Here is a 26387-nt window from a genome sequence, read left to right as displayed (position 1 = left end):
AATCACAACATTACAATTTCAGTATAGTAGGGATTACACATAATTTTCAAATAGCCAAAAGTTATTTAGTTTAATTTTCATATAGCTCAGTTGTATTGTTCTGTTCTCAAGTTATGAGAGAATAACAAGTTTTGTTTAGAAATATTTTATTTAAAATGTTGTTAAAGACAGAAAGCTTTGAACTATATTACCTTCAATCACAATTTGAAAATAATTTAAATATGAAATAGTACATTTTTATAATAATAAAATATATGTCTGTTAAAAATCCATATTCTAATTAGAATATTATAGTACTTAAAAAGTGCATTTTTGAGGAGGTTCTAGTGCAAACAGGTATAATGGTTTTTACTTTTAGTGGTAACAGAAAAAACATTCTGTTAGTCTTCTCATTGAAAGTATAGGGCAAGTCCAAGATCAGTTTGAACTGTTTGCAATAATCTGTTAGGTAATAGGGTTGAAACTACAAATCTGATCAGTTGAGTTTATTTTTATGTGTTGTTTCCTTACAGTAGAAGTGTTTAGTTTGAAGAGTGATAGTAGTGCAGTCCTCTTATGATCTTTAAATGTGTGGTTTGTCACAAGATAATGGTGAGACGCCACCTATTACTCAATCAGCTGAAAAGAGAAATAGTTATGGGAGAATGAGTAATGTTTATAGGCGCTTTAGGGCACTGTCTCATGAGTTAGGGCAGTCACTGCAAATGCTCATCATTTCAGTGTTTCAAACAAGTCAAACCTCATGAAAGAGAACACCTTCTCAAGAAGTGCAATTTGTTTGGTGGCTGGAATGATGAATCTTCCTATTTAACCAGCTTAAATCATTTGTCATTAATTGCTTGTAGAAGCATAGGCATGACAATTCCAATGCTAGATATTGCTGTTTATGATGCAATGTAAGAATCAAATAAAGTGATACAACAAATAAAATTCCTGGTTGCCAAAATGTCTTCATTCATTCATTTGCATGGAATTATTTTACTGTCTCAACATTCTTCAAATGTCCAACAGTGAGGCAATATTTTATACCTGCACTGAAAATGTAGGGAATTGAGGAGGGAATGAAGTTTATAGTTTTTACTCACTTACATGAGTGAAATCCTTGATCCAAAAGTAAGGGTTCTTGTAATGTTCTGTGATACATTCTCAGGACAGAATAAGAATGACACCATGCTCATATACAATCACTAACTCATTTTTATCATTAAGAGAGTAGAAGGCATCAAAATAGTATTTTCAATAAGCAGAGACTCTTATATGAAATGAGATAAAAACTTTGGTTTGATAAGAAAGAAAGTTATTACTGGGTTACCAAAAGACCAAGGTTAATTCTTTTGAAACCACAACAGTGAACCCAAGGCCTTCAAAGTCATTGCTGTTCAACAAGAAACTATATGAAACTGGACCACCTTTCCGAAGCAAGTTACAAACCAAAATATTCTTTCAAAACATGATTGCTTAGAGAACCTCTGGTTATGAAGACAGATAAGCTGTTCAAACATAAGATTACTTATGATGGAGCCTGGGTACCACTACATTTGGAACATTCTGGTGGTATACAAGTAGATGTCAAGCCTGAGTATCAACCACAGGGCCCTGGCAAATTCTTATTGCCTATAAGAGCATATAATGGTAAGTGTTTTATAATGTGAATCTTTTTGAAAGGTAAATCATGAGAACTTTACAAATAACTAGTTCTAGGGGTATATTTTCAGAGGTGCTGCCAATACCTTATGATTATGCAGACATTCAAGAATTCAAACAGTTGTCTTCATTGATCCATTATGGACTATGGGACAATGGCTGGCATGTGTTTCCTGATGCATTAATTTACCAACAGCCATATGTATTGTAGAAATTTATTTTATGAACTTCTTATGTGCTACCAGTTTCGGCATCACATTGATGCCATCTTCAGGCTCCTGTGCAATGAGTAGAACAAATGTACTATTGTTGGAATATAGAACATACATTAACAGTTTACAGTTATCATGTTAACTATGTAAGTGGCTCAAAAAGACATATTGTATATCATTAAAACTATATGTAACATTAGGGCAAATATGCTTCTGCCTTTGTCATACTGTTGTTAATAGTTTTCACTGTTTTACTTGAATATAGTCATACCCCACATAATATGACCTAGGCTATGCATATGTAACTTATGTATTCTGACATAGTTATGTCACATTTTCTTGTATTTTAATTTATTTTATTATCTATTTACATTATTTATTTATTTTTAAAAAATATTCTTCCACTGGACATATGATTGTTTGTAGTACATTTGATGTGTTGCATGGCCTATTACAACTATGTGGTGCAGATTTATGAATAACGGGGTATACATATCTTCATCTATCATGCTATATTCGAGTAAAACAGTGAAAACTATTAACAACAGCAGGAATAAGCAGAATCATATTTGCCCTAATGTTACACATAGTTTTAATGATATACAACATGTCTTTTTGAGCCACTTACATAGTTAACATGATACCTGTCAATTGTTAACATATGTTCTATATTTTTTATATAGTGCATTTGTTCTACTCATTGTATAGGGGCCTGAAGATGGCATCAATGTAATGCTAAAACTGGTAGCGCATAAGAAGTTAATAAAATAAATTTCTACAATACATATGGCTGTTGGTAAATTATTGCACCAAGAACCAAACAGTTGTGGTCAAGAAACAAGAAATTTCTATTCCAGTCTACCACATAAAGAACCAAAATCCAGGTCCAATAAAAAGAAACTTACAGTGCTCAACAACATAAAGAAGGGAAGGAATGGACCTACCATGTTTTTCTTGTGGTAAAGATGCACTTTCTTTGCAAGTATTGCCTTTTTTATCACATAATTTCAATTGTTCCTTTTTTCTAATGTACGTCCGCTGCAAGCATTAAATTTAACATTATATATATATTGGTTCCATTCGACTGGAGTGCTTTATATACTTTTTTGTAATCTTAAAAGTTTAAATTTCCTCTCCTGATAAATGTAAAAAATGTCACTTAGCCCATTTGTCCATGGGCTCTTCATTTGCAGACCTAATAGCACCATTACAACAGAGCAACTTTTTTATTTGTGAGTGTCCTGTCAAATAAACTAATGTTTTCAAGATCTTGCAAAACAATATTTGTTTCCTTTCATGAATGAGGCTCAACTGCTGGCAGTACAACAATGACTTTTGTTGTACATTGTTTCTATGACATCAGTGTATGAGTATGTGAGTATTGTGGGCACAGTTTAAGACACTGATCTTTGAGGGAGCAAAAGAATAGGTGGCGGCAATTCCTGCCATGCATATAACCCACAGAGAAGGAGCAGCATAGAAGAAGCAGGTAACTGTTTCCTCATTCCATGTAGGCAGTGTACAAGTGAACTGTGCTTCATACTGAGTGTTTACAAAAGCAGAAGGAACACACAGAGGAAATCAGCTTAAATATTGTATTAACAGTGATTCTTTCCAACTTCCCACAGGTAGCACTTATTAACTATAGCCAGACAACTGGTATTGTGTAGCAGTAATAAATTATGTATGCAAACCTAATTCGTCATTCAGTCTTCTATTACTGAAAAGTATCAAAATTCCTACAGTAATTCCTGAGATTAGTCTTCACGTACTGACAGAAAAATATGGTAGGGGACTTTAGTTTATAATATGTATAGCTGTGTAAGTGAAATTGAAACTGCTGTCACCTTTAATGATATGTTAAATGAACAACATTTATTTCTGCAAATTATGTATTAACTACAGGAGCTATAGTTATAGTGATGTGTTGTGGAAGGATATCATGAGGATTGTCTAGCAACTGATGGAAGTAAAACTTCAACGTCTCCAATAGAGAACCTTTAATTAAACAGGCAGAACAACACAATTTTCACCTAAATTTTGATTCCAAGGATTGATCCATATTTAGGTATGCTGCATGGAGGCAAGAGTACAATCTTGATTAACATTTTATCTCTTTAGACGACAAGCTCCAACCATTAAAAACCACATGAAGAGTTCTGTTTGACTTTCCACACAATCAGTGCTACCCAGTAATACTGGAAGCAAGCATGCAGATTCCATGGTAAATTATATTTCCTACCCACGTGGGAACTTTCAGAAAGCAAAATGGTCCAAATTCACTGAAAAACATGATAACATTTTGGGACAAATTCCTCTCTCGAGCAATAGTATGAAACATTTGTGGGTGCAGTGTTAATCACAGCAGGAAGTTTATTTCCAGAGCAGACAGGAAGTAGTACATTTCAGAGTGACCTGAGGTCAGGGAGAAACTATAAGAGGATAACCTCTTCAGACATAGCAGGTTGGATACTCTCTATCTTTTATTTCTTCCTTTCCTCAATAATTAGCATTTTTACGTTACTGCACTCGAACTTTATTGTGTAGCATCAACCTAAGGCAATATGTGGCTGTCTGTTTGTCTGTACAAAATTGAAGTATATGAAACCAAAACTAGTCACAAATAAGAATTTAGATATCATGAAAGAGCAATTAAAGTGTCTGACCTTCATGTTTTGGTGTGGACTACATTATTGATAATAGCCTACTTTCACCACCAAATTTCATTTCATTTTTGGAGGAAGCACTGGCTTCTGAGGACATCTGTGTAGGTGAAATGGATAAGCTATATTCTCAACAGGAGAGAGAAAACAACAGACAAATAGGTGCAGAATCTTGGAGCCATGTGCTGCGAGAAATTGTTGGTCACTATTGAAAAAACTTCACTTCAAACAATCGAGCAGAAAAGCATGGTTTCTGTTACATGACATGGGAGGAGAAAATCTAACAACATGCAATAACAACTACATCACTTCAGTTCATCATCTGAACCATCTATTTCTGAACAATATGTCACAACAGAGAACAATGATGGCAAGATGTACGCATCATTGCCCATATTCTCTGCCATTCACTCCTGAAGATTTTCCAGTGGCTCTACAAGACATTAAATCACGTGAAGTTCAAAGTTTTGATGGCATATACTCAGAATTCATTCCCAATTGTGGTAAATGTGCTAAAACATACTCAGGTGTAGAAAAGTTCAAAGTGCCAAATTCATGAAAAATGTGATAAGCAGTTTGAAAGTTGCAGGATACCAAGGAGGATTACATATGAAAAGTGCCACATCCACTGAGAATTCCAAGTGGTTACACTTGCCACAACTAGATGTAAATGGTGCTAAGTTGCCTGCTGATTTCATAAGAATGGTGCAATGTGCCATTCAGTTGTGTTTGCCTCTCTTTGATGCCAAGAAAAGTGTATGTATAGACTTCTATTCTGTCCTTTTTTGTGAATCACTGCTCTTCAACTTGTAATATATGTTTATAAACATCACATAATACACTCCTCAAAATGGAAAAAAGAACACATTGACACCGGTGTGTCAGACCCACCATACTTGCTCTGGACACTGCGAGAGGGCTGTACAAGCAATTATCACACGCACGGCACAGCGGACACACCAGGAACCGCGGTGTTGGCCGTCGAATGGCGCTAGCTACGCAGCTTTTGTGCACCGCCGCTGTCAGTGTCAGCCAGTTTGCCGTGGCATACGGACCTCCATCGCAGTCTTTAACACTGGTAGCATGCCGCGACAGCGTGGACGTGAACCGTATGTGCAGTTGACAGACTTTGAGCGAGGGCATATAGTGGGCATGCGGGAGGCCGGGTGGACGTACCGCCGAATTGCTCAACACGTGGGGCGTGAGGTCTCCACAGTACATCGATGTTGTCGCCAGTAGTCGGCGGAAGGTGCACGTGCCCATCGACCTGGAACCGGACCGCAGCGACGCACAGATGCACGCCAAGACCATAGGATCCTACGCAGTGCCGTAGAGGACCGCACCGCCACTTCCCAGCAAATTAGGGACACTGTTGCTCCTGGGGTATCGGCGAGGACCATTCGCAACCGTCTCCATGAAGCTGGGCTACGGTCCCGCACACCGTTAGGCCGTCTTCCGCTCACGCCCCAACATCGTGCAGCCCGCCTCCAGTGGTGTCGCGACAGGCGTGAATGGAGGGACGAATGGAGACGTGTCGTCTTCAGCGATGAGAGTCGCTTCTGCCTTGGTGCCAATGATGGTCGTATGCGTGTTTGGCGCCGTGCAGGTGAGCGCCACAAAGGACTGCATATGACCGCGGCACACAGGGCCAACACCCGGCATCATGGTGTGGGGAGCGATCTCCTACACTGGCCGTACACCTCTGGTGATCGTCAAGGGGACACTGAATAGTGCACGGTACATCCAAACCGTCGTCGAACCCATCATTCTACCATTCCTAGATCGGCAAGGGAACTTGCTTTTCCAACAGGACAATGCACGTCCGCATGTATCCCGTGCCACCCAACGTGCTCTAGAAGGTGTAAGTCAACTACCCTGGCCAGCAAGATCTCCGGATCTGTCCCCCATTGAGCATGTTTGGGACTGGATGAAGCGTCGTCTCACGCGGTCTGCACGTCCAGCACGAACGCTGGTCCATCTGAGGCACCAGGTGGAAATGGCATGGCACGCCATTCCACAGGACTACATCCAGAATCTCTACGATCGTCTCCATGGGAGAATAGCAGCCTGCATTGCTGCGAAAGGTGGATATACACTGTACTAGTGCCGACATTGTGCATGCTCTGTTGCCTGTGTCTATGTGCCTGTGGTTCTGTCAGAGTGATCATGTGATGTATCTGACCCCAGGAATGTGTCAATAAAGTTTCCCCTTCCTGGGACAATGAATTCACGGTGTTCTTATTTCAATTTCCAGGAGTGTATTACAATCGTATACAGTCATATAAATGAAATATTATATACCTAAAGTTAAAATCTTCTGGGTTATTAGGCCACATCATGTTTCTTCTAAAATGTTCAACGTTTCGACCCTCTGCTGGGATCTTCCTCAGGATCTTTTGATGTCCACTATTGCTGGAACACTGACAGAGACGAGTGTCGCATCCACTTATAAAGGGGGAGTTTTCTGGCATTCATGCTGGAGAAGTGATAGTATTGATTAAAATTCATATGGCTACTATTCATGGGCCATAGTCATAGGCTAATATTCCCACTCTGATGCAGATACTCTTGGTAGCTTATCTCCTGTGGATACCACTGGTGGTCCATCGTCATTGGCTAGAAAGGCATTATTCCACACTTATGCTAGAGAAGGGTTATTGGTTGAAATGCCTACTACCGCTATTGGTTGCTCATCATCAGTGGCTAGATTCAAAATGGACAGAGCAAGAGAGGGGGAATGTTTACCCAAAATATTATTGTCTGCCGAAGTGACTTGCAGTGCATTGTTTATGCTGCTCACACACCATGGCCGCGTATTTACTACCTTGATAGTGGGGAGCCATGATGCCAGAAGCCTATAGCCATCCTCTCTATTGAAATTAGATACATTATTAGAAATTTCAACCACTTCTCGGACCTTTCTTCTACAAATGTTTGTTTCTTTAGTCAGTACGCTTATGTAATTAAAATCGATGTCAGAGCCACAGTTCTTGTGATGCTCCGCTACTGCCGATTTTGCACTTTGTTTTAGGTGCATGTGCCATGTGTGTTCCTTAATGCGTTCTTTAACAGTTCTTCCTGTTTTGCCTATATACACTTTGCCGCAGCCACATGACACTTGATAGATGCCTGCATTGTGGGGGTAATCAGGTGCATCCGTTTTCCTTTGGAAAAAGTCTTTTATTTTGTTTTGACTATACGTACATGTTATCTTTAAATCATTTTGTACATATATGATGACCATATGTTAGATTGGTTTAGCATATGAATCTCTCTCTCTCTCTCTCTCTCTCTCTCTGTCTCTCTCTCTCTCTCTCTCTCTCTCTCTCTCTCTCTCTCTCTCTCTCTCTCTCACACACACACACACACACACACACACACACACACACACACACACACACACACACACACACACACACACCAACACACACAGTTATATCTGTTAAGAACCATCCCTCACCACAGGTACCATTTTAAGTCCTTCACTGGCTGTGAAATTTATGTAAGGAATGATTGCTGTTGTATGTATACACATTTCCTGTGTCCTCTATAGAAAACATAATGTTTTGTTGTTCTTTCCTTCAGGTACCACGCAAATGTAGATTAAGTTGCAGTGAGCTGACACCTGCATTGAAAACAGTTTTGTTTTCTGAATTCTAATAAGCAAGAGTACTTAACACAAGGAACCTTCCTGACGGGTCTTGTTAGTGTCACACCAGTACAGCGTCATTGGCATGGAACCTATGATAATTCTGCTGAAAGCCACCAATAGGGAACAGTTCAGTATTCTATTCCAAATGGTACAGGAGATCTTGTTGCAGTTTGCAAAATGACTTTATGAATATCTTTGCTGTTGAAAAGAAAAGGCTGGAAATATTTACTAAGAAGAAAAATCTTTGAGAAAGAACATTCACTGACCACAGAATGAGACACACTCAATCACAATACAGTGCTGAAGACAAAAAGTATATAGAACAGCACATAAATGGCTTTTCCCAGGAAGTTAGCCATTGTAGCCGAGCAAGATGAAGCAAGGAATACCTCAGTCCTGACGTGAATGTTTCAAGAATGTACTCCCTCTTTAAAAAGATGTTTCCTGAAAGCACCACAAGTTCCAGTTTTTATTGTAGAGTCTTTCTGAAAGAATTTTTCAACCTTTACTTCCACAGATCTAGGAAAGATACCATCTTCATATATAGTGAAAGCTCACAGGCCATTTGACCATCTTCTGTGTGGATGCACAAACAGTGCCCAAATTTCTTACAGGAATTGATAAATCCATGAGTAATGAGTGTAATGGACAGGGGCACTACAAATATAGTGCAGCACAATAAGTTGGGAATGTGGATCTCACGCGAGGCATGCCAGAGATAAGTTCCTGCAGTCACACTATCCTCTGTGTCCTTGGTGGCTCAGATGGATAGAGCATCTGCCATGTAAGCAGAAGATCCCAGTTTCGAGTCCTGGTCGGGGCAGACATTTTCAACAGTCCCCGTTGACGTATATCAACACCTGTATGCAGCTAAGGGTATTCATTTCATTGTATTGATTTAATTGTAATTTCAGATACCTACAAGACATATGAGCTACTGAACAGTGAATCAAAACCAGGTGCACCACAGTCACACATGCAGTTAGCGATTCACTATAGGAAGGCTGAGATGGCATAGAGCCTTCTGAAGAGTGACATTTTTTGCATATCGATTAATATGCAGCAAGTTATGTTTGTGACCACACTAATGCACTCCGAGATGTTTCATTGCTGCCACTTATCTTGTTACAACTTGGTAGTATCTGTAGATGACACCCTTCACCTTTACATGTGCATGTGGGATGAGAGGATCAGTGGTAGGGGTGGAAATGAAATCACATCATGCATTGTGAAAGTGTTAACACCAGGATAACAATGAAGAAAAACCTTATGTTTGGAGTGACAACTGTGCTATACAAAACAAGAATCGAATGATGGTATTTCTTTTTCTAGTGGCAAATGGGTTGTTCACACGAATAGAACAACTGTTTCTCATCAGTGGGCACAGCTTTCTCCCCTGTGACTCTGAGTTTGCCTTGGACAGAGAGAAGGAAGTTGGTGACAAAGTCATTTGTACCAAGCCACCTAAGCAAAGGATATTAAATCTTTCAAAGTAATGTCTATGGATACTTACGATTTTTTAAATATTCAAGCTGTGGCAGACACGACACTCTTTACAAAAAAGCTGAACATTTCAAAAGCTATCAGCATCACATATGAATCAACAGATGTAGCATGTGTAGCAATAAAAGAATGTTATACCAACATAGCAAGGATCCAAAAGGCGAATGTGCTCAAAAAAGGGAAACATGCAAGAAACATTCAATCTGCAACCTTTGGATCTATTTCCTCAATCCATTCAATTACAGATGAAAATGAGAAGGATTTAAAGGCTATGATCCCTAACCTGGAATACAATGAGCGTAAAGAATATTATATGCAGATCTATGGAGAGTAACTAAGAACATAGCACCTAGAATAATTTGATGGGACTTAACACCTTTCATAAATGATTCTGTTTGAATTATCTTCAGCACCAAACAATTAAAACTGTGTCATGAAACCCCCACTAATATATGATAAGATACTCTCATTCATAACATGGAAAGGTTTGAGGAATAAATAATTAAAACACTGCATTACAGACAGTTTGTTTGTAATAACTCCAGTTCATAAATTTGGCATTTTGAAGCTTGCTAAAGTTAAGTATCCAGTTATTCTCCAATATTCTGCAAACAGGATCCATATTATGATGTGAAACAGGCAAAGATCATAATTATGTTAAAACCAGGTAATTTCAACGAAAAACCTGAAAAGTACCATCCTATTGCTCTTCTGAGTATGGTGGAAAAATTACTTGAAAGGATACTTAGAAAGTTTCCTGTTGAACAAGCCAGATTTTGAGCAAACCATAGCTGTGTGGATTAAGTATGTTCATTGATAATTTACATGTAAGGTAGCTTCCAGAAGCAACTAAATACCTCTGCTGTATGTACTGATGTATCTGCAGCTTATGATACTGTGTTGAGGTAGGCTGTTGTCTATCAGCTGCTCCATGTAATGTCCTACAGAAGAACAGCACAACTTCTTAATACTATGTTGACTGACTGGTAATTTCAGGTAATTATAGGCAATGACAATAGTGACCAGAAGACCCTTAACCATGGCCTGCCTCAAGTCTCAGCCCTAATTCCATTACTATTTTGCTTGCATATTGCTGATACGCCAGCCACTCAGTCCTGGAAGCTTGATTACACTGATGCCTGGGTGATAGCAACACAACAGAAGCAAACTGAAGTCAAAGTAAATATATTAATATAGTATAGTGGGACAATGTTTTTATAAATAGGGACTTCAACCAAACCCTAAGAAAACTGAATCCACATGCTTTCATCTGAATAATACCCTGGACAACTGTGAACTGGACATCTTTTTTGAGGGTTATCTCCCAGCCCATAACAAATATCCATGGTACATTGGTGTTATACTTGACAGCTTTCTGTCGCTTAAACAGCATATAGCAGACTACAGATAAACTGAAGTAAACAAATGATATTCTGAAAAAATTATGTGGTACAACATGGATTTTGCAGTTTGACCTTATTATCATCTGCCTTTGGCCTTGTCTGCTATTCAGCTGAATATTGTAGTCCTGTATGGATAAGCAACAGGCACATGAAGCTGCTAGATGCACAAGTAAATCAAACAATGCAGACTGTTATTTGTACAGCTAAGTCCACTTCAGTATTCTGGCTACAAGCCCAAACCATGTTCCACCACCTAACCTGAGAAGAAAATATGCTGTGGAGGGTATACAGGGTGTTACAAACAAGTATGGCCAAACTTTCAGGAAACATTCCTCACACACAAATAAAGAAAAGATGTTACGTGGACATGTGTCCGGAAACGCTTAACTTCCATATTAGAGCTCATTTAGTTTCGTCCAGCTATGCTCAATGGAACACGTTATCATGATTTCATATGGGATACTCTACCTGTGCTGCTAGAACATGTGCCTTTACAAGTACAACACAACATGTGGTTCATGCATGATGGAGCTCTTGCACATTTCAGTCGAAGTGTTCGTACGCTTCTTAACAACAGATTCGGTGACCGATGGATTGGTAGAGGCGGACCAATTCCATGGCCTCCACGCTCTCCTGACCTCAACCCTCTTGACTTTCATAGGAGCATTTGAAAGATCTTGTCTGTGCAACCCCGGTACCAAATGTAGAGACTCTTCGTGCTCGTATTGTGGACGGCTGTGATACAATACGCCATTCTCCAGGGCTGCATCAGCGCATCAGGGATTTGATGCGATGGAGGGTGGATGCATGTATCCTCGCTAACGGAGGACATTTGGAACATTTCCTGTAACAAAGTGTTTGAAGTCACGCTGGTACGTTCTATTGCTGTGTTCTTGCATTCCATGATTAATGTGATTTGAAGAGAAGTAATAAAATGAGCTCTAACATGGAAAGTAAGTGTTTCTGGACACATGTCCACATAACATATTTTCTTTCTTTGTGTGTGAGGAATGTTTCCTGAAAGTTTGGCCGTTCCTTTTTGTAACACCCTGTATAAGAAAATCTGCAACAACTGGCAGCTGCCTGTTTGTGAGGATACCTGAATCAATAGATTCCCCTTTCAGAGCAGCTAGCAACCTGACAGGCCATAACTTCAATATCCATGAAGCTTGGACACAGGAATGGTATAATAACATTCCACCAGAGCTCTATAGCGTTATCCAAGTCAACAATAAACCATACGAACTTGATCTGCCCTTTAGGGCAAGGAGTATTCTCAGGTGAACCAACCATGGGAGACACAATAACCTATTACATGGATGGGGAAAGACCACCACTGTGGAGTGCACTTGCGGCTTTCTATGGCTGACAGTCACACATATTGGTGAACAGTGTTCTGGAAATTCATACCCTGGAAACTCTTCAGACTTATTGGATACTACAAGCAGATGTGATTAATTATATAAATAATGTGTCAGTAAGCTTGTAAATTATGTACATATGTTATTTGTATTTATAAAGTGGTGTCTGATTGCCATACTTTTAATAATAATAATAATAATAATAATAATAATAATAATAATAATAATTATTATTATTATTATTATTATTATATGTAGGTGAAACTACATGCATGTGATGCCTGTATAGAAGTGCAAAAGAGGAAAGGACCCAAAGACTTACAGAGTGACTTCCTCCATATCAGTTGCTGCAGATTCTTAATATTCTGAGCTCTAACATAATACATTTCCTTGAGACAGAAAAGCTTCTGTCCATTTATTATCACTGATTTAGAAATCATTGCTCATGTGAAACTCAGCTACCCCTTTTCTCACATTTTATTCAGTGAACTGTGGATGAAGGACAACAGACAGTTTTCATATTCCTAGATTTCTGGAAAACCTTTGATACAGTGTCCCCCTGCAGATATTAATAAAGATTTGAGCATGTAGAATAGGACCCCAGATATGTAAGTGGCTTAAAGATATCTTAAGCAAAAGAACCCAGCATGTTTCTTCCATGGTAAGTGTTCATCAGAGACATGGATGTCATCAGGAAAGTCCCAGGGAAGTGTGATAGTACTGCTCTTACTCTTTATACACATAAATGATCTGATGGAGAGTGTGAGCAGTAATCTGTAGCTGTTTGCTGATGATGATGTGGTGCATGTGAAGGCAGTATCACTGAGTGATAGGAGGAGGATGTAAGGTGAGTTAGACAAAGTTTCTAATTTGTGTGGTAAACGACAGCTTGCTCTAAATGGGAAAAAAGTGTAATGCAGATGAGTAAGAAAAACAACCCTTTGATGGTTGAATACAGTATTAGTAGTGTGCTGCTTGATACAGTAATTTCAATTAAATATCTAGATGTAATGTTGGAAATTGATATGAAGTGGAATGAGCCCATAAGGATGGTAGTAGGGAACATGAACAGTTGACTTTGATTTATTGGAAGTATTTTAGGGAAGTGTAGCTGATCAAGGAAACCATGTATAGAACACTACTGCAACAAAGACTTGAGTACTGACTGCTTTTGTGTTTAGGATTGCCACCAGAAAGGATTAAAGAAAGACATCGAAGCAATTCAGAGACATGTGGCAGGTCCCATCAACCCTCTAGTAGTACAGAGATGCTCTGTAAACTCAAATGGGAATCCTTGGCAGGAAGATGATGATGTTTTTTGTGAAATACTATTGGGGAAATTTAGAGAACTGGCTTTGGCAGCTGACAGAAGAAGGATTTTGCTGCTGTCATCGTTCATTTTGCATAAGGACTGTGAATTTTTTTTCCCTTGCTCCATTTGTGAGAGGAACAGGAAAGGAAATGACTCACAGTGGTGCACAGTACCCTCCCCCATGCACCACACAATGGCTTGCGGAGTATGTATCTAGATGTAGATGTAAAAAATTTTAAGCCAAAAAAACAGATTCCAGTAACAAAGAAAAATTGGATGAGCATATTGATGCAATTCAGAATGTGGTGAACTTAGTAACAAAAGAAGAATTATGAAGTTCTTAGGCATGACTACAAATAACAATTCAATCATTTCAGATTTAGCAACAAGAAGGAAGATGCACTTTTTACACAAGCTTCTACATGGACAGTAACTGCAAAAAGAGCCTGAAATTACATTAAAAACACAATTATGCATGAATTTTTATTCTTTTTGATCCTGCACTTCTTCTGTTACTAGACAGTTGAATGTTTTGTGCAACTGGCTACTGTTTTGCCATATCTACTTAAAGACTGCTGAATGTGCCTGACAGCATTCACATTAACCATTACTGAACCACAGTGTTCTAAGTTTTCAAAGATGCCTTTACACTTGCATGGGCAGAAAAAAGTTCCTTGATTATTTACATGTATATCATTGTATAATCAATCATAAGCATCTCACAAAAATCACATCGAAATAAATCGTAACCAATATCATGCATTAATCATGTGGGAAACTTTTGTTAATTTTCTTTTTCACTCTAATTTCAGCCAAGTAATTTCTGTGGGAAAGCAAAAAAACAAACAAAAAAATGTTAATAGCTGACTGTTTACTGTTTGGAGAAGGTGGTGTCATTCCAGCTACACTACAGGAAATGTTCTAAATTACCTATATGCACCTCATGATGCGATTGTTAAGAAAAAGGTCTCATATCTTTGTTTACTGGTCTGATATTGTTTAATGGGATGCAAAACTGTAATTTTCCTTATTCTTGATAGTAGTGCTATAGCATAAGTCACCAGATCTTGAAGTGAGTATGTGATACAAGCAAATCTTCATCCAAAAGTTTGAGACCATAGTTGGAGATACACTAAAGGATCATGGGAGTTGATGCAGCCCTGTTTCAGCAAATATGGGGGCCATTCAATAATTAAAGAGACAAACTGGTCTGGGGAAAAAGCTGTTAGTAAGGCAAGTTTGGTACTTTTATGGCTTTAAGTTCTCATCATTGGGATGAACTATTATCAGCTGACCGCCAATGTGCCATCATCTACCCAACTGGTAAGTGCAACCCACGGCAACATGCCCTTCTGCCCCACAGTAAGAAATGTAATGTATAACCTGCATGTAGCCAACTTTAATATAAACACACACACAAAATTTCTAGCTTTCGCAACCAACGGTTGCTTCTTCAGGAAAGAGGGAAGGAGAGGGAAAGACGAAAGGATGTGGGTTTTAAGGGAAGACTTACCTTAGGGGGAAAAAAGGACGGACACACCCACCCACCCACACACACACACACACACACACACACACACACACACACACACACACACACATTTAAGACATATTTAACCAGTTATTGTAGTTATTGTGCCTGTCTACCGGCGCTTTCCTGCTTGGTAAGTCTTGGAATCTTTGTTTTTAATATATTTTTCCCATGTGGAAGTTTCTTTCTATTTTATTTACAACTTTAATATAATGTTGTTGAAACTTGAGGGTCAGATATGTATACCAATGTACTTAATCTCTCATTTAACCTATGAAACTGCTACTGCTACATTTATCTATTGGTTCAGACTGACCCAGACTGCATTTGATTGTGATATTGCTAGTTACATTGACCTAGCACCAAACAAGAATTTGGCTTTCTTTTTCTCCTCAACTCTGCCCACTGCTTTGGCAGCCCAGCTTTGTTGCAACAACCTACAGTAGATTTCATTGTCCTCATCTCTGCTACTGTGCTCAGTATTATGACACCCAACTACAACATAACATCCTGGCCACTACTATAGACTTCATGTCTCAATATCTACAACAGCCATTTACGCTGCAATAGAAATGCTCTATTTTTGTACAGGTTTTGTGAATGATTCTGTCCTACAAATAAACATCATGTTCTCCCATACAACTGTGCACATATAATTAACAACAAGCAATTCAGTGGTCATATCAAATGCCATAGATTATGTATGGGAAAGTGAAAGATTTTAATAACATTTTCCATTAGCGATAGTCTAAAGAAATCAATTATTGTTGTTGAAATTGGTCAGCTTTTAATTTCAAAACTGATTGTGATACTCAGTTTCAAGAGCATCATTATAGCAAGAGAATTTACTGGTCTCATGTTGAGTTTCTAGTTAGGAAAACTATTGTTATTGTAGTTAAGATAAGACATACTTATGTTTTAAACATTTGCTTAGAATCATTGACACTAATTGCTCGGGTATTCTGATGACTGATGTGGACATTAGCAGTATATGATTTCGACATTTTACTTTAATGATTAGTAGTGTTATATGTAGATCTAGAATGTTTTCTGTATTGTAGTTACTTACAGATAATGTCTTACTTTTTTTCTTTCTCCCGCACAAACACAACAACAAAGTTAATTTTATCAAAATGGACGTTCATTTGAGAAAATTATAAAATTATGAAGAGATACAATGAGTAGCCAGTATATGTATATGGAGGAGGCAAAATTTCATTACTGCCAAGAGACATATTTCAAATTGAAAACACTGATCCTAGCTTCTTCCCCAACCTATCCCATTTACCCACCTGAGGAAGGTACTAATAGTTCCAGAAGTTAGGATTAGTGTTTGTACTTCTAAATGTGTTCACACCTAGTAGTGGAATTCTGCCTCCTGAAGGTTAAATGTGTCTAGACATTGTGCATCTTTGTAATTTTGCAAGAAAAAATAATTAAAATGCAATGCAACAATTAACTGCTGGTATATTTACCATGTGAGGAAATTCTCCAACAACAGTTTTCTCACCTCCAACAATTAGTGGCAGCTTCTCAAAATCACATTTCTTCACTTGTATAGTAACAGGGTCAGGGTTTGGTAGGAGTGGTAGAGCTTCAACTCTTTCTGTCACAGACTTCGCATACTCATCACATTCTGAAAAGAAAAATTTAGGAAAGTGCAGTGCATATACAATAACCTCAAAAATGTGATTCTAAATCTGGGCAATACTAAAGTTAACTAAAATCCAAGACAAACAGCACAAATTAAATTTTTATTTCACATGGATTACAATAAAATGCTGAAGTTATCATTCAGTAAACTACCAAAAACAGTGCAGGGAAAGTGACAACATATCAGATGGCTGGTCACTCTCTATATAACAGAGCAAATATCCTACTTGTTCTTATAATGCTCCTGACATTTATATAATTTCTTCTCTATTTTATCTAGTTTTCTGAAGAACACACAAAATAGTTACACAACATAGCTAATTTATTATTCATGCTTTATTTAATAGAAATTCAAATATTAAATGCTCTGAATAACCGGACATCACCCATTGGTATTTTTTGTGATCTCTCAAAGGCCTCTGATTGTGTAAATCATGGAATTCTTCTAGATAAGCTAAATCATTATGGTTTGAGGGGGGCAGTGCACAAATGGTTTAATTCATACTTAACTGGAAGAATGCAGAAAGTTGAAATAAGTGGTTCATGTAATGTTAAAACAACAGCTGATTCCTCAAACTGGGGGGGGCTATCTAGTACGGGGTCCCACAGGGTTCGGTCTTAGGTCCTGTACTGTTCTTTATATACATTAATGACTTACCATTCCATATTGATGAAGATGCAAAGTTAGTTCTTTTTGCTGATGATCCAAAAACCAAGAACTAAGTGATGTAATTGTAAATGATTTTTTTCACAAAATTATTAAGTGGTTCTCAGCGAATGGACTGTCTTTAAATTTTGATAAAACACAGTATATACAGTGAATAAAATAGAAAGAAACTTCCACATGGGAAAAATATATTGTGTGTGTGTGTGTGTGTGTGTGTGTGTGTGTGTGTGTGTGTGTGTGTGTGTGTGTGTGTTCCTTACCCTCTCCCTTAAAACCCACATCCTTTCACCTTTCCTTTTACTTCCCTCTTTCCTGAAGAAGCAGCCGCCGGTTGCGAAAGCTCGAAATTCTGTGTGTGTGTTTGTGTGTTTTATTCATTGTGCCTATCTACCGGCACTTTCCCGCTTGGTAAGTCTTGGAATATTTGTTTTTGATATACAGTATATACAGTTCCGTACAGTAAATGGCACAACTCCAGTAATAAATATAGACTTTGAACAGAAGTCTGTAGCAAAGGTAGAAATTTCTAAATTTTTAGGTGTGTCCATAGACGAGAGGTTAAACTGGAAGCAACACATTGATGGTCTGCTGAAACGTCTGAGTTCAGCTACGTATGCTATTAGGGTTATTGCAAATTTTGGTGATAAGAATCTCAGTAAATTAGCTTACTATGCCTACTTTCATTCACTGCTTCCGTATGGTATCATATTCTGGGGTAATTCATCTTTGAGTAGAAAAGTATTCATTGCTCGAAAACGTGTAATCAGAATAATTGCTGGAGCCCACCGACGGTCATCCTGCAGACATCTATTTAAGGATATAGGAATCCTCACAGTAACCTCACAGTGTATATATTCACTTATGAAATTTGTTGTTAATAATCCAACCCAGTTCAAAAGTAATAGCAGTGTGCATAGCTATAACACTAGGAGAAAGGATGATCTTCACTATGCAGGGTTAAATCTGACTTTGGCACAGAAAGGGGTACACTATGCTGCCACAAAAGTCTTTGGTCACCTACCAAACAGCATCAAAAGCCTGACAGATAGTCAACCAACATTTAAAAATAAATTAAAAGAATTTCTAGATGACAACTCCTTCTACTCATTGGCTGAATTTTTAGATTTAAATTAAGGGAGGGAAAAAAACTAACTTAAACATTAGTGTCATGCAATATTTTGTGTAATGTAATATCTTGTACAGACATCTTTCTTTAACCTGACATGTTCCACATCATTACAAAGTGTCGTATTCATGATCTATTGAACAAGTATTAATCTAATCTAATCTAATCTCTAATCTAAATTTATTACTCACTTGATAGTTTGGTTACGTGAAGAGACTGAAGAAACATATAATGACATACAAAAAATTATTGAGATAATTAAGGGAGATTTCAATTGTGGCAGTGGACTGGAATAAAATGATAGGAAAAGGAAAATAAGGAAAAATAGTAGGGGAACATGGTCTGGAGGTATGGTTTGAAAGAGGAAGCTATTTGGTAAAATGTTGCATGAAGCATAACTTAATCATTGCTAACATTTGATTTAAGAATCATGAAAGAATGTTGTAAGTGTAGAAGAGACCTGGAGGCACTGAAAAGTTTGAGATTGATTATATAATGGTAAGACAGAAATTTTGAAACCATATTTTAAATTGTAAGCCACTTCCAGGGACAGACGTGGACTCTGAACACAATTTATCGATTATGAACTACAGATTAGAAGAGAAGCAATTGCAAAAGGGTAGAAAATTAAGGAGATGAGACCTGGATAAGTTGAAAGACTGAGAGGTTGTTGAGAGATTCAGAGGGAGCATTAAGCAATGATTGACCATAACGGGGGAAAGGAATACAGTAGAAGAAAAATGTGTAGCTTTGAGAGGTGAAATGGTGAAAGCAGCACAGGATCAAATAAGTAAAAAGACAAGGCCTAGTAGAAATCCTTGGATATCACAAGAGATATTGAATTTAAATGATTAAAGGAGAAAATATAACAATGTAGCAAATGAAGCAGGTGAAAGGGAATATAAAGGCTAAAAAATGAGATTGACAGAAAGCGCAAAATGGTTGAGCAGGAATGGCTAGAGGACAAATACAAGGATTTAGAAGCATACTCCATTAGAGGAAAGATAGGTATCAGCTTCATGGAAATTAAAAGGGTTTTTGGAGCAAAGAGAAGCAGTTGTATGAATATCAGCTCAGATGGAAAACCAGTACTAAGCGAAGAAGGAAAAGCTGAAATTTACAAGACGTATATAGAAGATTTGTGTAAGGGACATGAACTAGAAAGCAGTGTCATGGAAAGAAAAGATGACATAGATGAAGGTGAGATAAAGATATGATACTGAGAGGAGAATCTGACAGAGCTGAACTCCTGACAGGCTTGGGTGAGACAATCATGTCAAAAGTTTACAGCTGGTGTGCAAGATATATGAGAAGGGTGAAATACCCTCAGACTTCAGGAAGAATGTAATAATTCCAATTCCAAAGAAAACAACTGCTGGCAGGTGTGGATATTACTGAACTTTCAGTTTAATAAATCATGGTTGCAAAATATTACCATAGATTCTTTACAGAAGAATGGAAAAACTGCTAAAAGCTGACATCAGAAATAATCAGTATGGATTCTCGAGTAATGAAGAACATGTGAGACAATACTGACCCTATGATTTCTCCTAGAAGATAGGTTAAGAAAAGGCAGGCCTATGTTTAAAGCATTTGCAGAAACTTTTGACAATGTGGACTGGCATGTTGTCTCGGAAATTCAGAAGATAGCAAAAGGTTATTTAAAACTCGTACAGAAAGTAGAGAGCAGTAATCAGAGTCAAGGGGCATGAAAGGGAAGCAGTGGTGAGACAGGACTAAGGAAGGCTTGTAGACTATCCCCAATGTCATTTAATCTATACATTGGGCAAGCAGTAAAAGAAACTAAAAAAATAATGAGTAGGGATTAAAGTTTAGGGGGAAGAAATAAAAACTTTGAGGTTTTCTGATGGCATTGTAATTCTGTCAGAGACAACAAAGGACTTGGTAGAGCAGTTGAATGGAATGGACAGTGTCTTGAATGGAGGATGCAAGACAAACATCAACAAAAGCAAAACAAGGCTAAGGAATGTAATTTAATTAAATGAGATGATACTCAGGGAATTAGATTAGGAAATAAGACATTAAAAATAGTACAGATGAGTTTCCTTATTTGGACAGCAAAATAATTAATTCGGGTGGAAGTATACAGGATACAAAATATTGACTGGCAACGGCACGAAAAGCATTTCTGAAGAAGTGAAATTTATTAACATCAAATGCAGATATAAGTGTTAGGAAGTCTTGCTTGAAAGTATGTGCCTGGAGTGTAGCCATGTATGGAAGTGAAACATAGGTGATAAACTGTTTAGACAAGAAGAAACTAGAGGCTTTTGAAATGTGGTGCTACAGAAGAATGCTGTAGGTAGATGTGTAGATCATGTAACTAATGAGGACGTACTGAAAAGACCTGGGGTGACAAGAAATTTGTGGCACGAATTGACTAAAAGTAGGATCAGTTGACAGGACATATTTTGAGACGGCAAGCGATCACCAATTTAGTACTGGAAGAAAGAGGGGTAAAAATCACAGACAGAATCCAAGAGATGACTACATTAACAGATACAGAAGGATGTTGATTGTAGTAGTTATTAGGAGATGATGAGACTTGAAATGGATGAAATAGCATGGAGATCTGCACCAAACCAGTCTACAGACAGAGGACCAAAAGAACAGTTTTCAGGCTACTGCTGGTAGTAGCACATTCAGGAATTACTGAAGCATTTTTTAAAATAAATATTAATGGTTTACTATAAACATAAATCACACGGAGGTGAAATTTTCAAGATTTCCACTGTCTAGAAGGTTCTAATCTTAAATAGTGATTATTTCCTAAGTTCAGTGTCATTGTTTTGTCATCTAGATTTTTGAGATCTAAAAAAGTCTTGTTTCACTAAAATAACTTTTCAGATTTTATATTATTCAATTTGCAAAATTTAACTATCTTTAAACTTTTTGGCAAATTTTGGGAATCCCTACATGTATCAGAATCATACTCATAAAGTACTACCTATTATTTTAGCTATTTTCTAGTTAAACAGCTCATAGTATAGATTTACTTCTTTGCCTATTGCATCCTTGTGTCCACCAATTTTGCTGCCTTTACATTAATATTCAAAATATAGTAACAAATTATGATCTTTTACTTTGTGCACATCTGTAAATACATATGTGTTATATACAAGGACACAGTTAGCCACTAGTTTGCTATCATTATAACAACAACAAGTAGCCACTGGGTTATGAGTTCAGGCCTAGCAGTGAACTAACTCATTGCTGCATGTTTTAAGTTTCAGTGAGTTAGTAGTCACCAAGTAGTCAGCACAAAGCTAAAGTGCAGAGTGCAGGCTTAGGAGTGAATGAGTACACCATCTATGAGAGGCATTCAATAACTAATGCAACACTTTTTTTAAAACTGTGTTGGTTTTGTTCAGGTACCCAGTACACCATAATATTCCCCACTCTTTTGGCTGCAAAATCTGATTTTTCAACATAATCTCCCTTCAATGTGACAGCCTTATGCCACCTTACTCTGAAGGCCTGTATGCCTGCTTGGTACTACTCTGTTGGTCAAAGTTGGAACCAATGTCTTGCTGTATCAATAACATTCTCATCAGCCATGTACTGCTTCCTGTAGAGTGCATCCTTCATTGTACCAAACAGACAGGAGCCAGAAGACACAAGATCTGGGCTGTAGAATGTATGAAGAAGTACAGTCCAATGAAGTTTTGGAAGTTCCTCTCAGGTGCACAGGCTTTTATGGGGTCTTGTATTGCCATGGAGAAGAAGAAGCTGATTTGTACTTTTGTCGTGACAAACATTGTGAAGTTGTTCCTTCAGATCCCTGAGGGTGCACAATACACTTTTGAGTTGATCATTGCACCATGAGGGAGGACATCAATCAGAATAACCCCTTCAGAGTCCAGAAGACCATCACCATGACTTTACTGGTTGAGGGTGCAGCTTTGAACTATTTCTTTGGAGGGGGAGGTGGTGTGGTGCCATTCCATGGATTGCCATTTTGTTTCCATTTTGAAGTGATGAACCCACATTTCATTGCTTGTGACAATGTTTGGTGCTCATAAAATGCATGCAATACTGAACAGGTGGTTCATCATCACTCTTTATGGTCTTCCATTAGGTGATAAGGAATCCAGCAGGCACACATCTATGTGTACCCCAACTAGTGGATGAATGTGGCAGCACTATCAACAGAGATGTCCAGTTGTGCAGCAAAGTGTTTGATTTTGATCTGTTGATCACCCAAAATGAAAGTGTCCGCATGTTCCAACATTGCAGGTGTCACAGCTGTGTACGGCTGGCTGACATACAGGAAATTGGACATACAGGAAATTGGTCAGGTTTGCACGAACTTGCGATGGTGACAGACAACCAGCCAAATGTCTGCCTGTGCTTTTGTTCACTGTCAAGTCTCTGGAGAAATTCTGCAGGCTCCTATGAATATCTGTGGATGCTCTGGTTTTCTCAATGACAGCTCGTTTTGGAAAGTGCTTCCATTACAGATGCCATTTTAAAGACCATGTGTAGCACCACCACCTGCCAGTACTTCATGAAACTATAGGGGCTGAAGTGGGAATATTCCGTGATGTCCCACAACAAGTTTTGCATTTTTCAACCAAAATTGGCCAATGAAAAAAACATGCCTTTCATTGCTTATTGAATGTTGTCTGATGTAAATTTCGGTCAATTGTTAGTTCATGTTCATTGTAACAACATGTAAGATAAAACAAATGATGACAGGCAGTGCCACTGTAAGAACTGAGGGCTTTGCTAGTGTATGATCAGTATGCAGATTGCCTATGTTGAACCCAAGATTTGAGATTTAGAAGCACTTGAGCATGGGTGAAGACTTCAGTATCATTCAGCCATAGCCTAGCACTGTTCGCATATCTCACTGCCCCAGGCAGGCTAGTATAGCTTAGTAATGATCATTGGAAGCCATACTATCCCAGCCTGTGTTTTATGAATGGGCCTACTTACGGTGAACTAGTACTCTTTCTATGTTGTATGATGCTATTTTTCAGTGAGTCTGTAATGAACATCCAAATTGTACTGTTAATGTGTTTCATTAAGGCACTGTATAACACGTGGACTCATTAGACCTATGACAGTTGTGAATAATCTTAGGTTAGCTTGTCACTAGAAGACTTTGTGATATGCTGCCTATGAATGTAGTATGCCTGCCTGGTACAAATATTTAGGCAATTGTTTGTGACAACTAATTGTCAGACAAGGAACACAGATTATAAATAAAAATGAAGAAATCAAAAATTAATTACTGAAGTTAAATACCAGGTGAACAAACTTACAACTTCAAGTGCGAACAGGTCAAGGAGTACAGAAATAAGGTGGGTAGCTGGAAGCAACATCCTTTAAATGATAGAATATAACTAAGGAAGCCAATGAAGAATAATTAATTCAAAGAAATGATGGAAGAGAAAAGTGACCACATGTTCTTTAACATACTGTATGTATAGGGTAGAGAAAGAGATTCAAATGAAATGCTGTAACAAAGGCAGGAACAGGGTACATGAGCAAAAGATTATGGAGGGGAGAGTGGACTGCAAAGTTGGCAGTAATGCCAAGCAGTATTTTGTTAAAAAAAAGGGCAAGAATTAAGTCTGTTCTTGACAGTGGATTTCCAAACACACAGTTTTGAAGTGCTAGTTAAGTCAAAGGCAGTAAGCAAATACAAGTGGTGAAACAAATATTCATATCATTGAAGTGGCACAGCAGATGAACAATGAACTACTTGTGGTATGAACGTCTTAATTTTTTATCGCCTTTCCCAGATTTTCTGTGTAGTACTAAAGCCGTGGTTAGCAGAAACAGCTTATGAAGAGAGATTATACTACATGGTTCTAATTAAAGTAGCACTCAAAGAGGGCCAGTGTGGACTTAATTATTGTACAGCAGCGATATTTTAAGCTGAAAAAAATTGGTTCCAGTTTTGATCACCAGGTGAAAATTTCATACTGTAAATGCAAGAAAAATGTATTGAAATGTTTCCTTATTTAATGGATTAGGAATGGGACGTGGGGAGAAAAGGTCAAACAAGTGAGAAAGACATAATTTTAATTTAATTATTAATTGCTACTTATACAATTTTTTCAATATGAGCACTAGAGATGTCAAAAACATGCTGCATCTGTAAAATGGTATGTTCAACAGTTTCTCACACCAGTTCTGGTGGAATCTGAGCAATGTGCCCCTGTACACTGGCCTCCAGATCAGGCCAAGACTGAATGTGTCCCTAGTAAAAGCATTCTTTCAGATATTCTCAGACCCACAAGTCACTTGGATTCAGATCAAGTGATCTTGCAGGCCAAGAAGCCTGACATGTGACACGACATGTTGTCATGATGCAGCAGCCAGTTCCCTCGATGCCAAAGTTCAGGCCATCGTCACCACACGTTTTCACAGAACCATTGCAAAACATCAAAGTAGTACGCAGAATTCACTGTTTGGTTGGGTGGGATGAATTCTTTGAGCACAATTTCCTTTGCATCAAAGAAAACAATGATCATGCTCTTCACTTTGCTCTTCACCTGTCTCACTTTTTTGTGTCAGTGTTGATGGGCCCAGGTGAGGTGTAAAGCTTTCTGTCATGCAGTCATCAAGGGTACACGAGTGGGCCTTCAGCTTTGAAAGCCCATATCGATGATGTTTCATTAAATGGTTCACACACTGACCCTTGTTGATGGCCAGCAATGAAATCTACAGCAATTTGTGGACAGGTTGCACTTCAGTCACATGGAATGATTCTCTTCAGTCGTTTTTGATCACATTCTCGTAGGATCTTTTTTCAGCTACAGCAGCATTGGAGATTCGATGTTTTACCAGGTTCCTGACATTCACAGCACACTCGTAAAATGGTCATATGGGAAAATCCCCACTTCATTGCTACCTCGGAGATGCTGTGTCCCATCACTCATCTGTCGACTATATCATCACATTCAGACTCACTAAAATCTTGATAACCTGCCATTGTAGCAGCAATAACCAATCTAAGAACTGCACCAGACACTTGTTGCCTTATATAGGCATTTCCAACCACAGCACCATATTGTGCCTGTTTACTTATCTCTGTATTTGAATACGCATCCCCATAGCAGTTTCTTTGGTTCTTCAGTGTATATTATAATGTGGGAATCATGGTGATACTTATAGGAAATTGTGTTTCATCTTTCTTAGTATCTTGCAATATGTTACTTAATGATAAAGACATAAATAACTTTCTAATTTAAAGGAGGCACTAATATGTTGGAGGGTCTCTTACGCCTATGTTGTGGAGGGTACTGCTTGGTTATAATTAAAGTGCAGCTACTCATAGAGGTCTAGCATGGGCTGTAATTATCATATGGCAGCAGCACTTACTCAATTTGTTCAATATGAGTGCTGGAGATGTCATCGAGATACTGTACATCCCAAGATTTGCACCTGATGACCAAAATTGGAACTAATTTTTTTCCAGAATTATTGATTCCGCATCAACATATTACCAAGGTTTGTTGCCATATGTTATCACAGCCCTCAATGAATCTCTGTGAGTAGCTGCATTTTAATTGTAACCATTCTGTACAACTGCCAAGTTCCTGCCAGATGGATATTCTGGCCAGGTGGGAGTATTGGGAGGAGCAGATAGAGGAAATATGGCAGTTACTTCAGATAATGAGCCATT

General features: G+C 38.1%; 1 protein-coding gene across 1 annotated transcript in view; it reads right to left on the bottom strand.

Annotated features, from left to right (window-relative positions):
• Window positions 1-26387, bottom strand: part of LOC126266899 (serine protease snake-like) — a 246321-nt gene that overhangs the window by 36865 nt on the left and 183069 nt on the right. The window contains exon 4 of the mRNA XM_049971567.1: window positions 16757-16917. Coding sequence (XP_049827524.1) covers window positions 16757-16917 — 161 coding nt within the window. The remainder of the gene's footprint in view (window positions 1-16756; window positions 16918-26387) is intronic.

Source organism: Schistocerca gregaria, chromosome 4, assembly GCF_023897955.1.
Source record: "Schistocerca gregaria isolate iqSchGreg1 chromosome 4, iqSchGreg1.2, whole genome shotgun sequence".
Lineage (NCBI taxonomy): Eukaryota > Metazoa > Arthropoda > Insecta > Orthoptera > Acrididae > Schistocerca > Schistocerca gregaria.
Note: the sequence above shows the minus strand (reverse complement) of the source record. Positions and strands in the feature narration are given on the sequence as shown.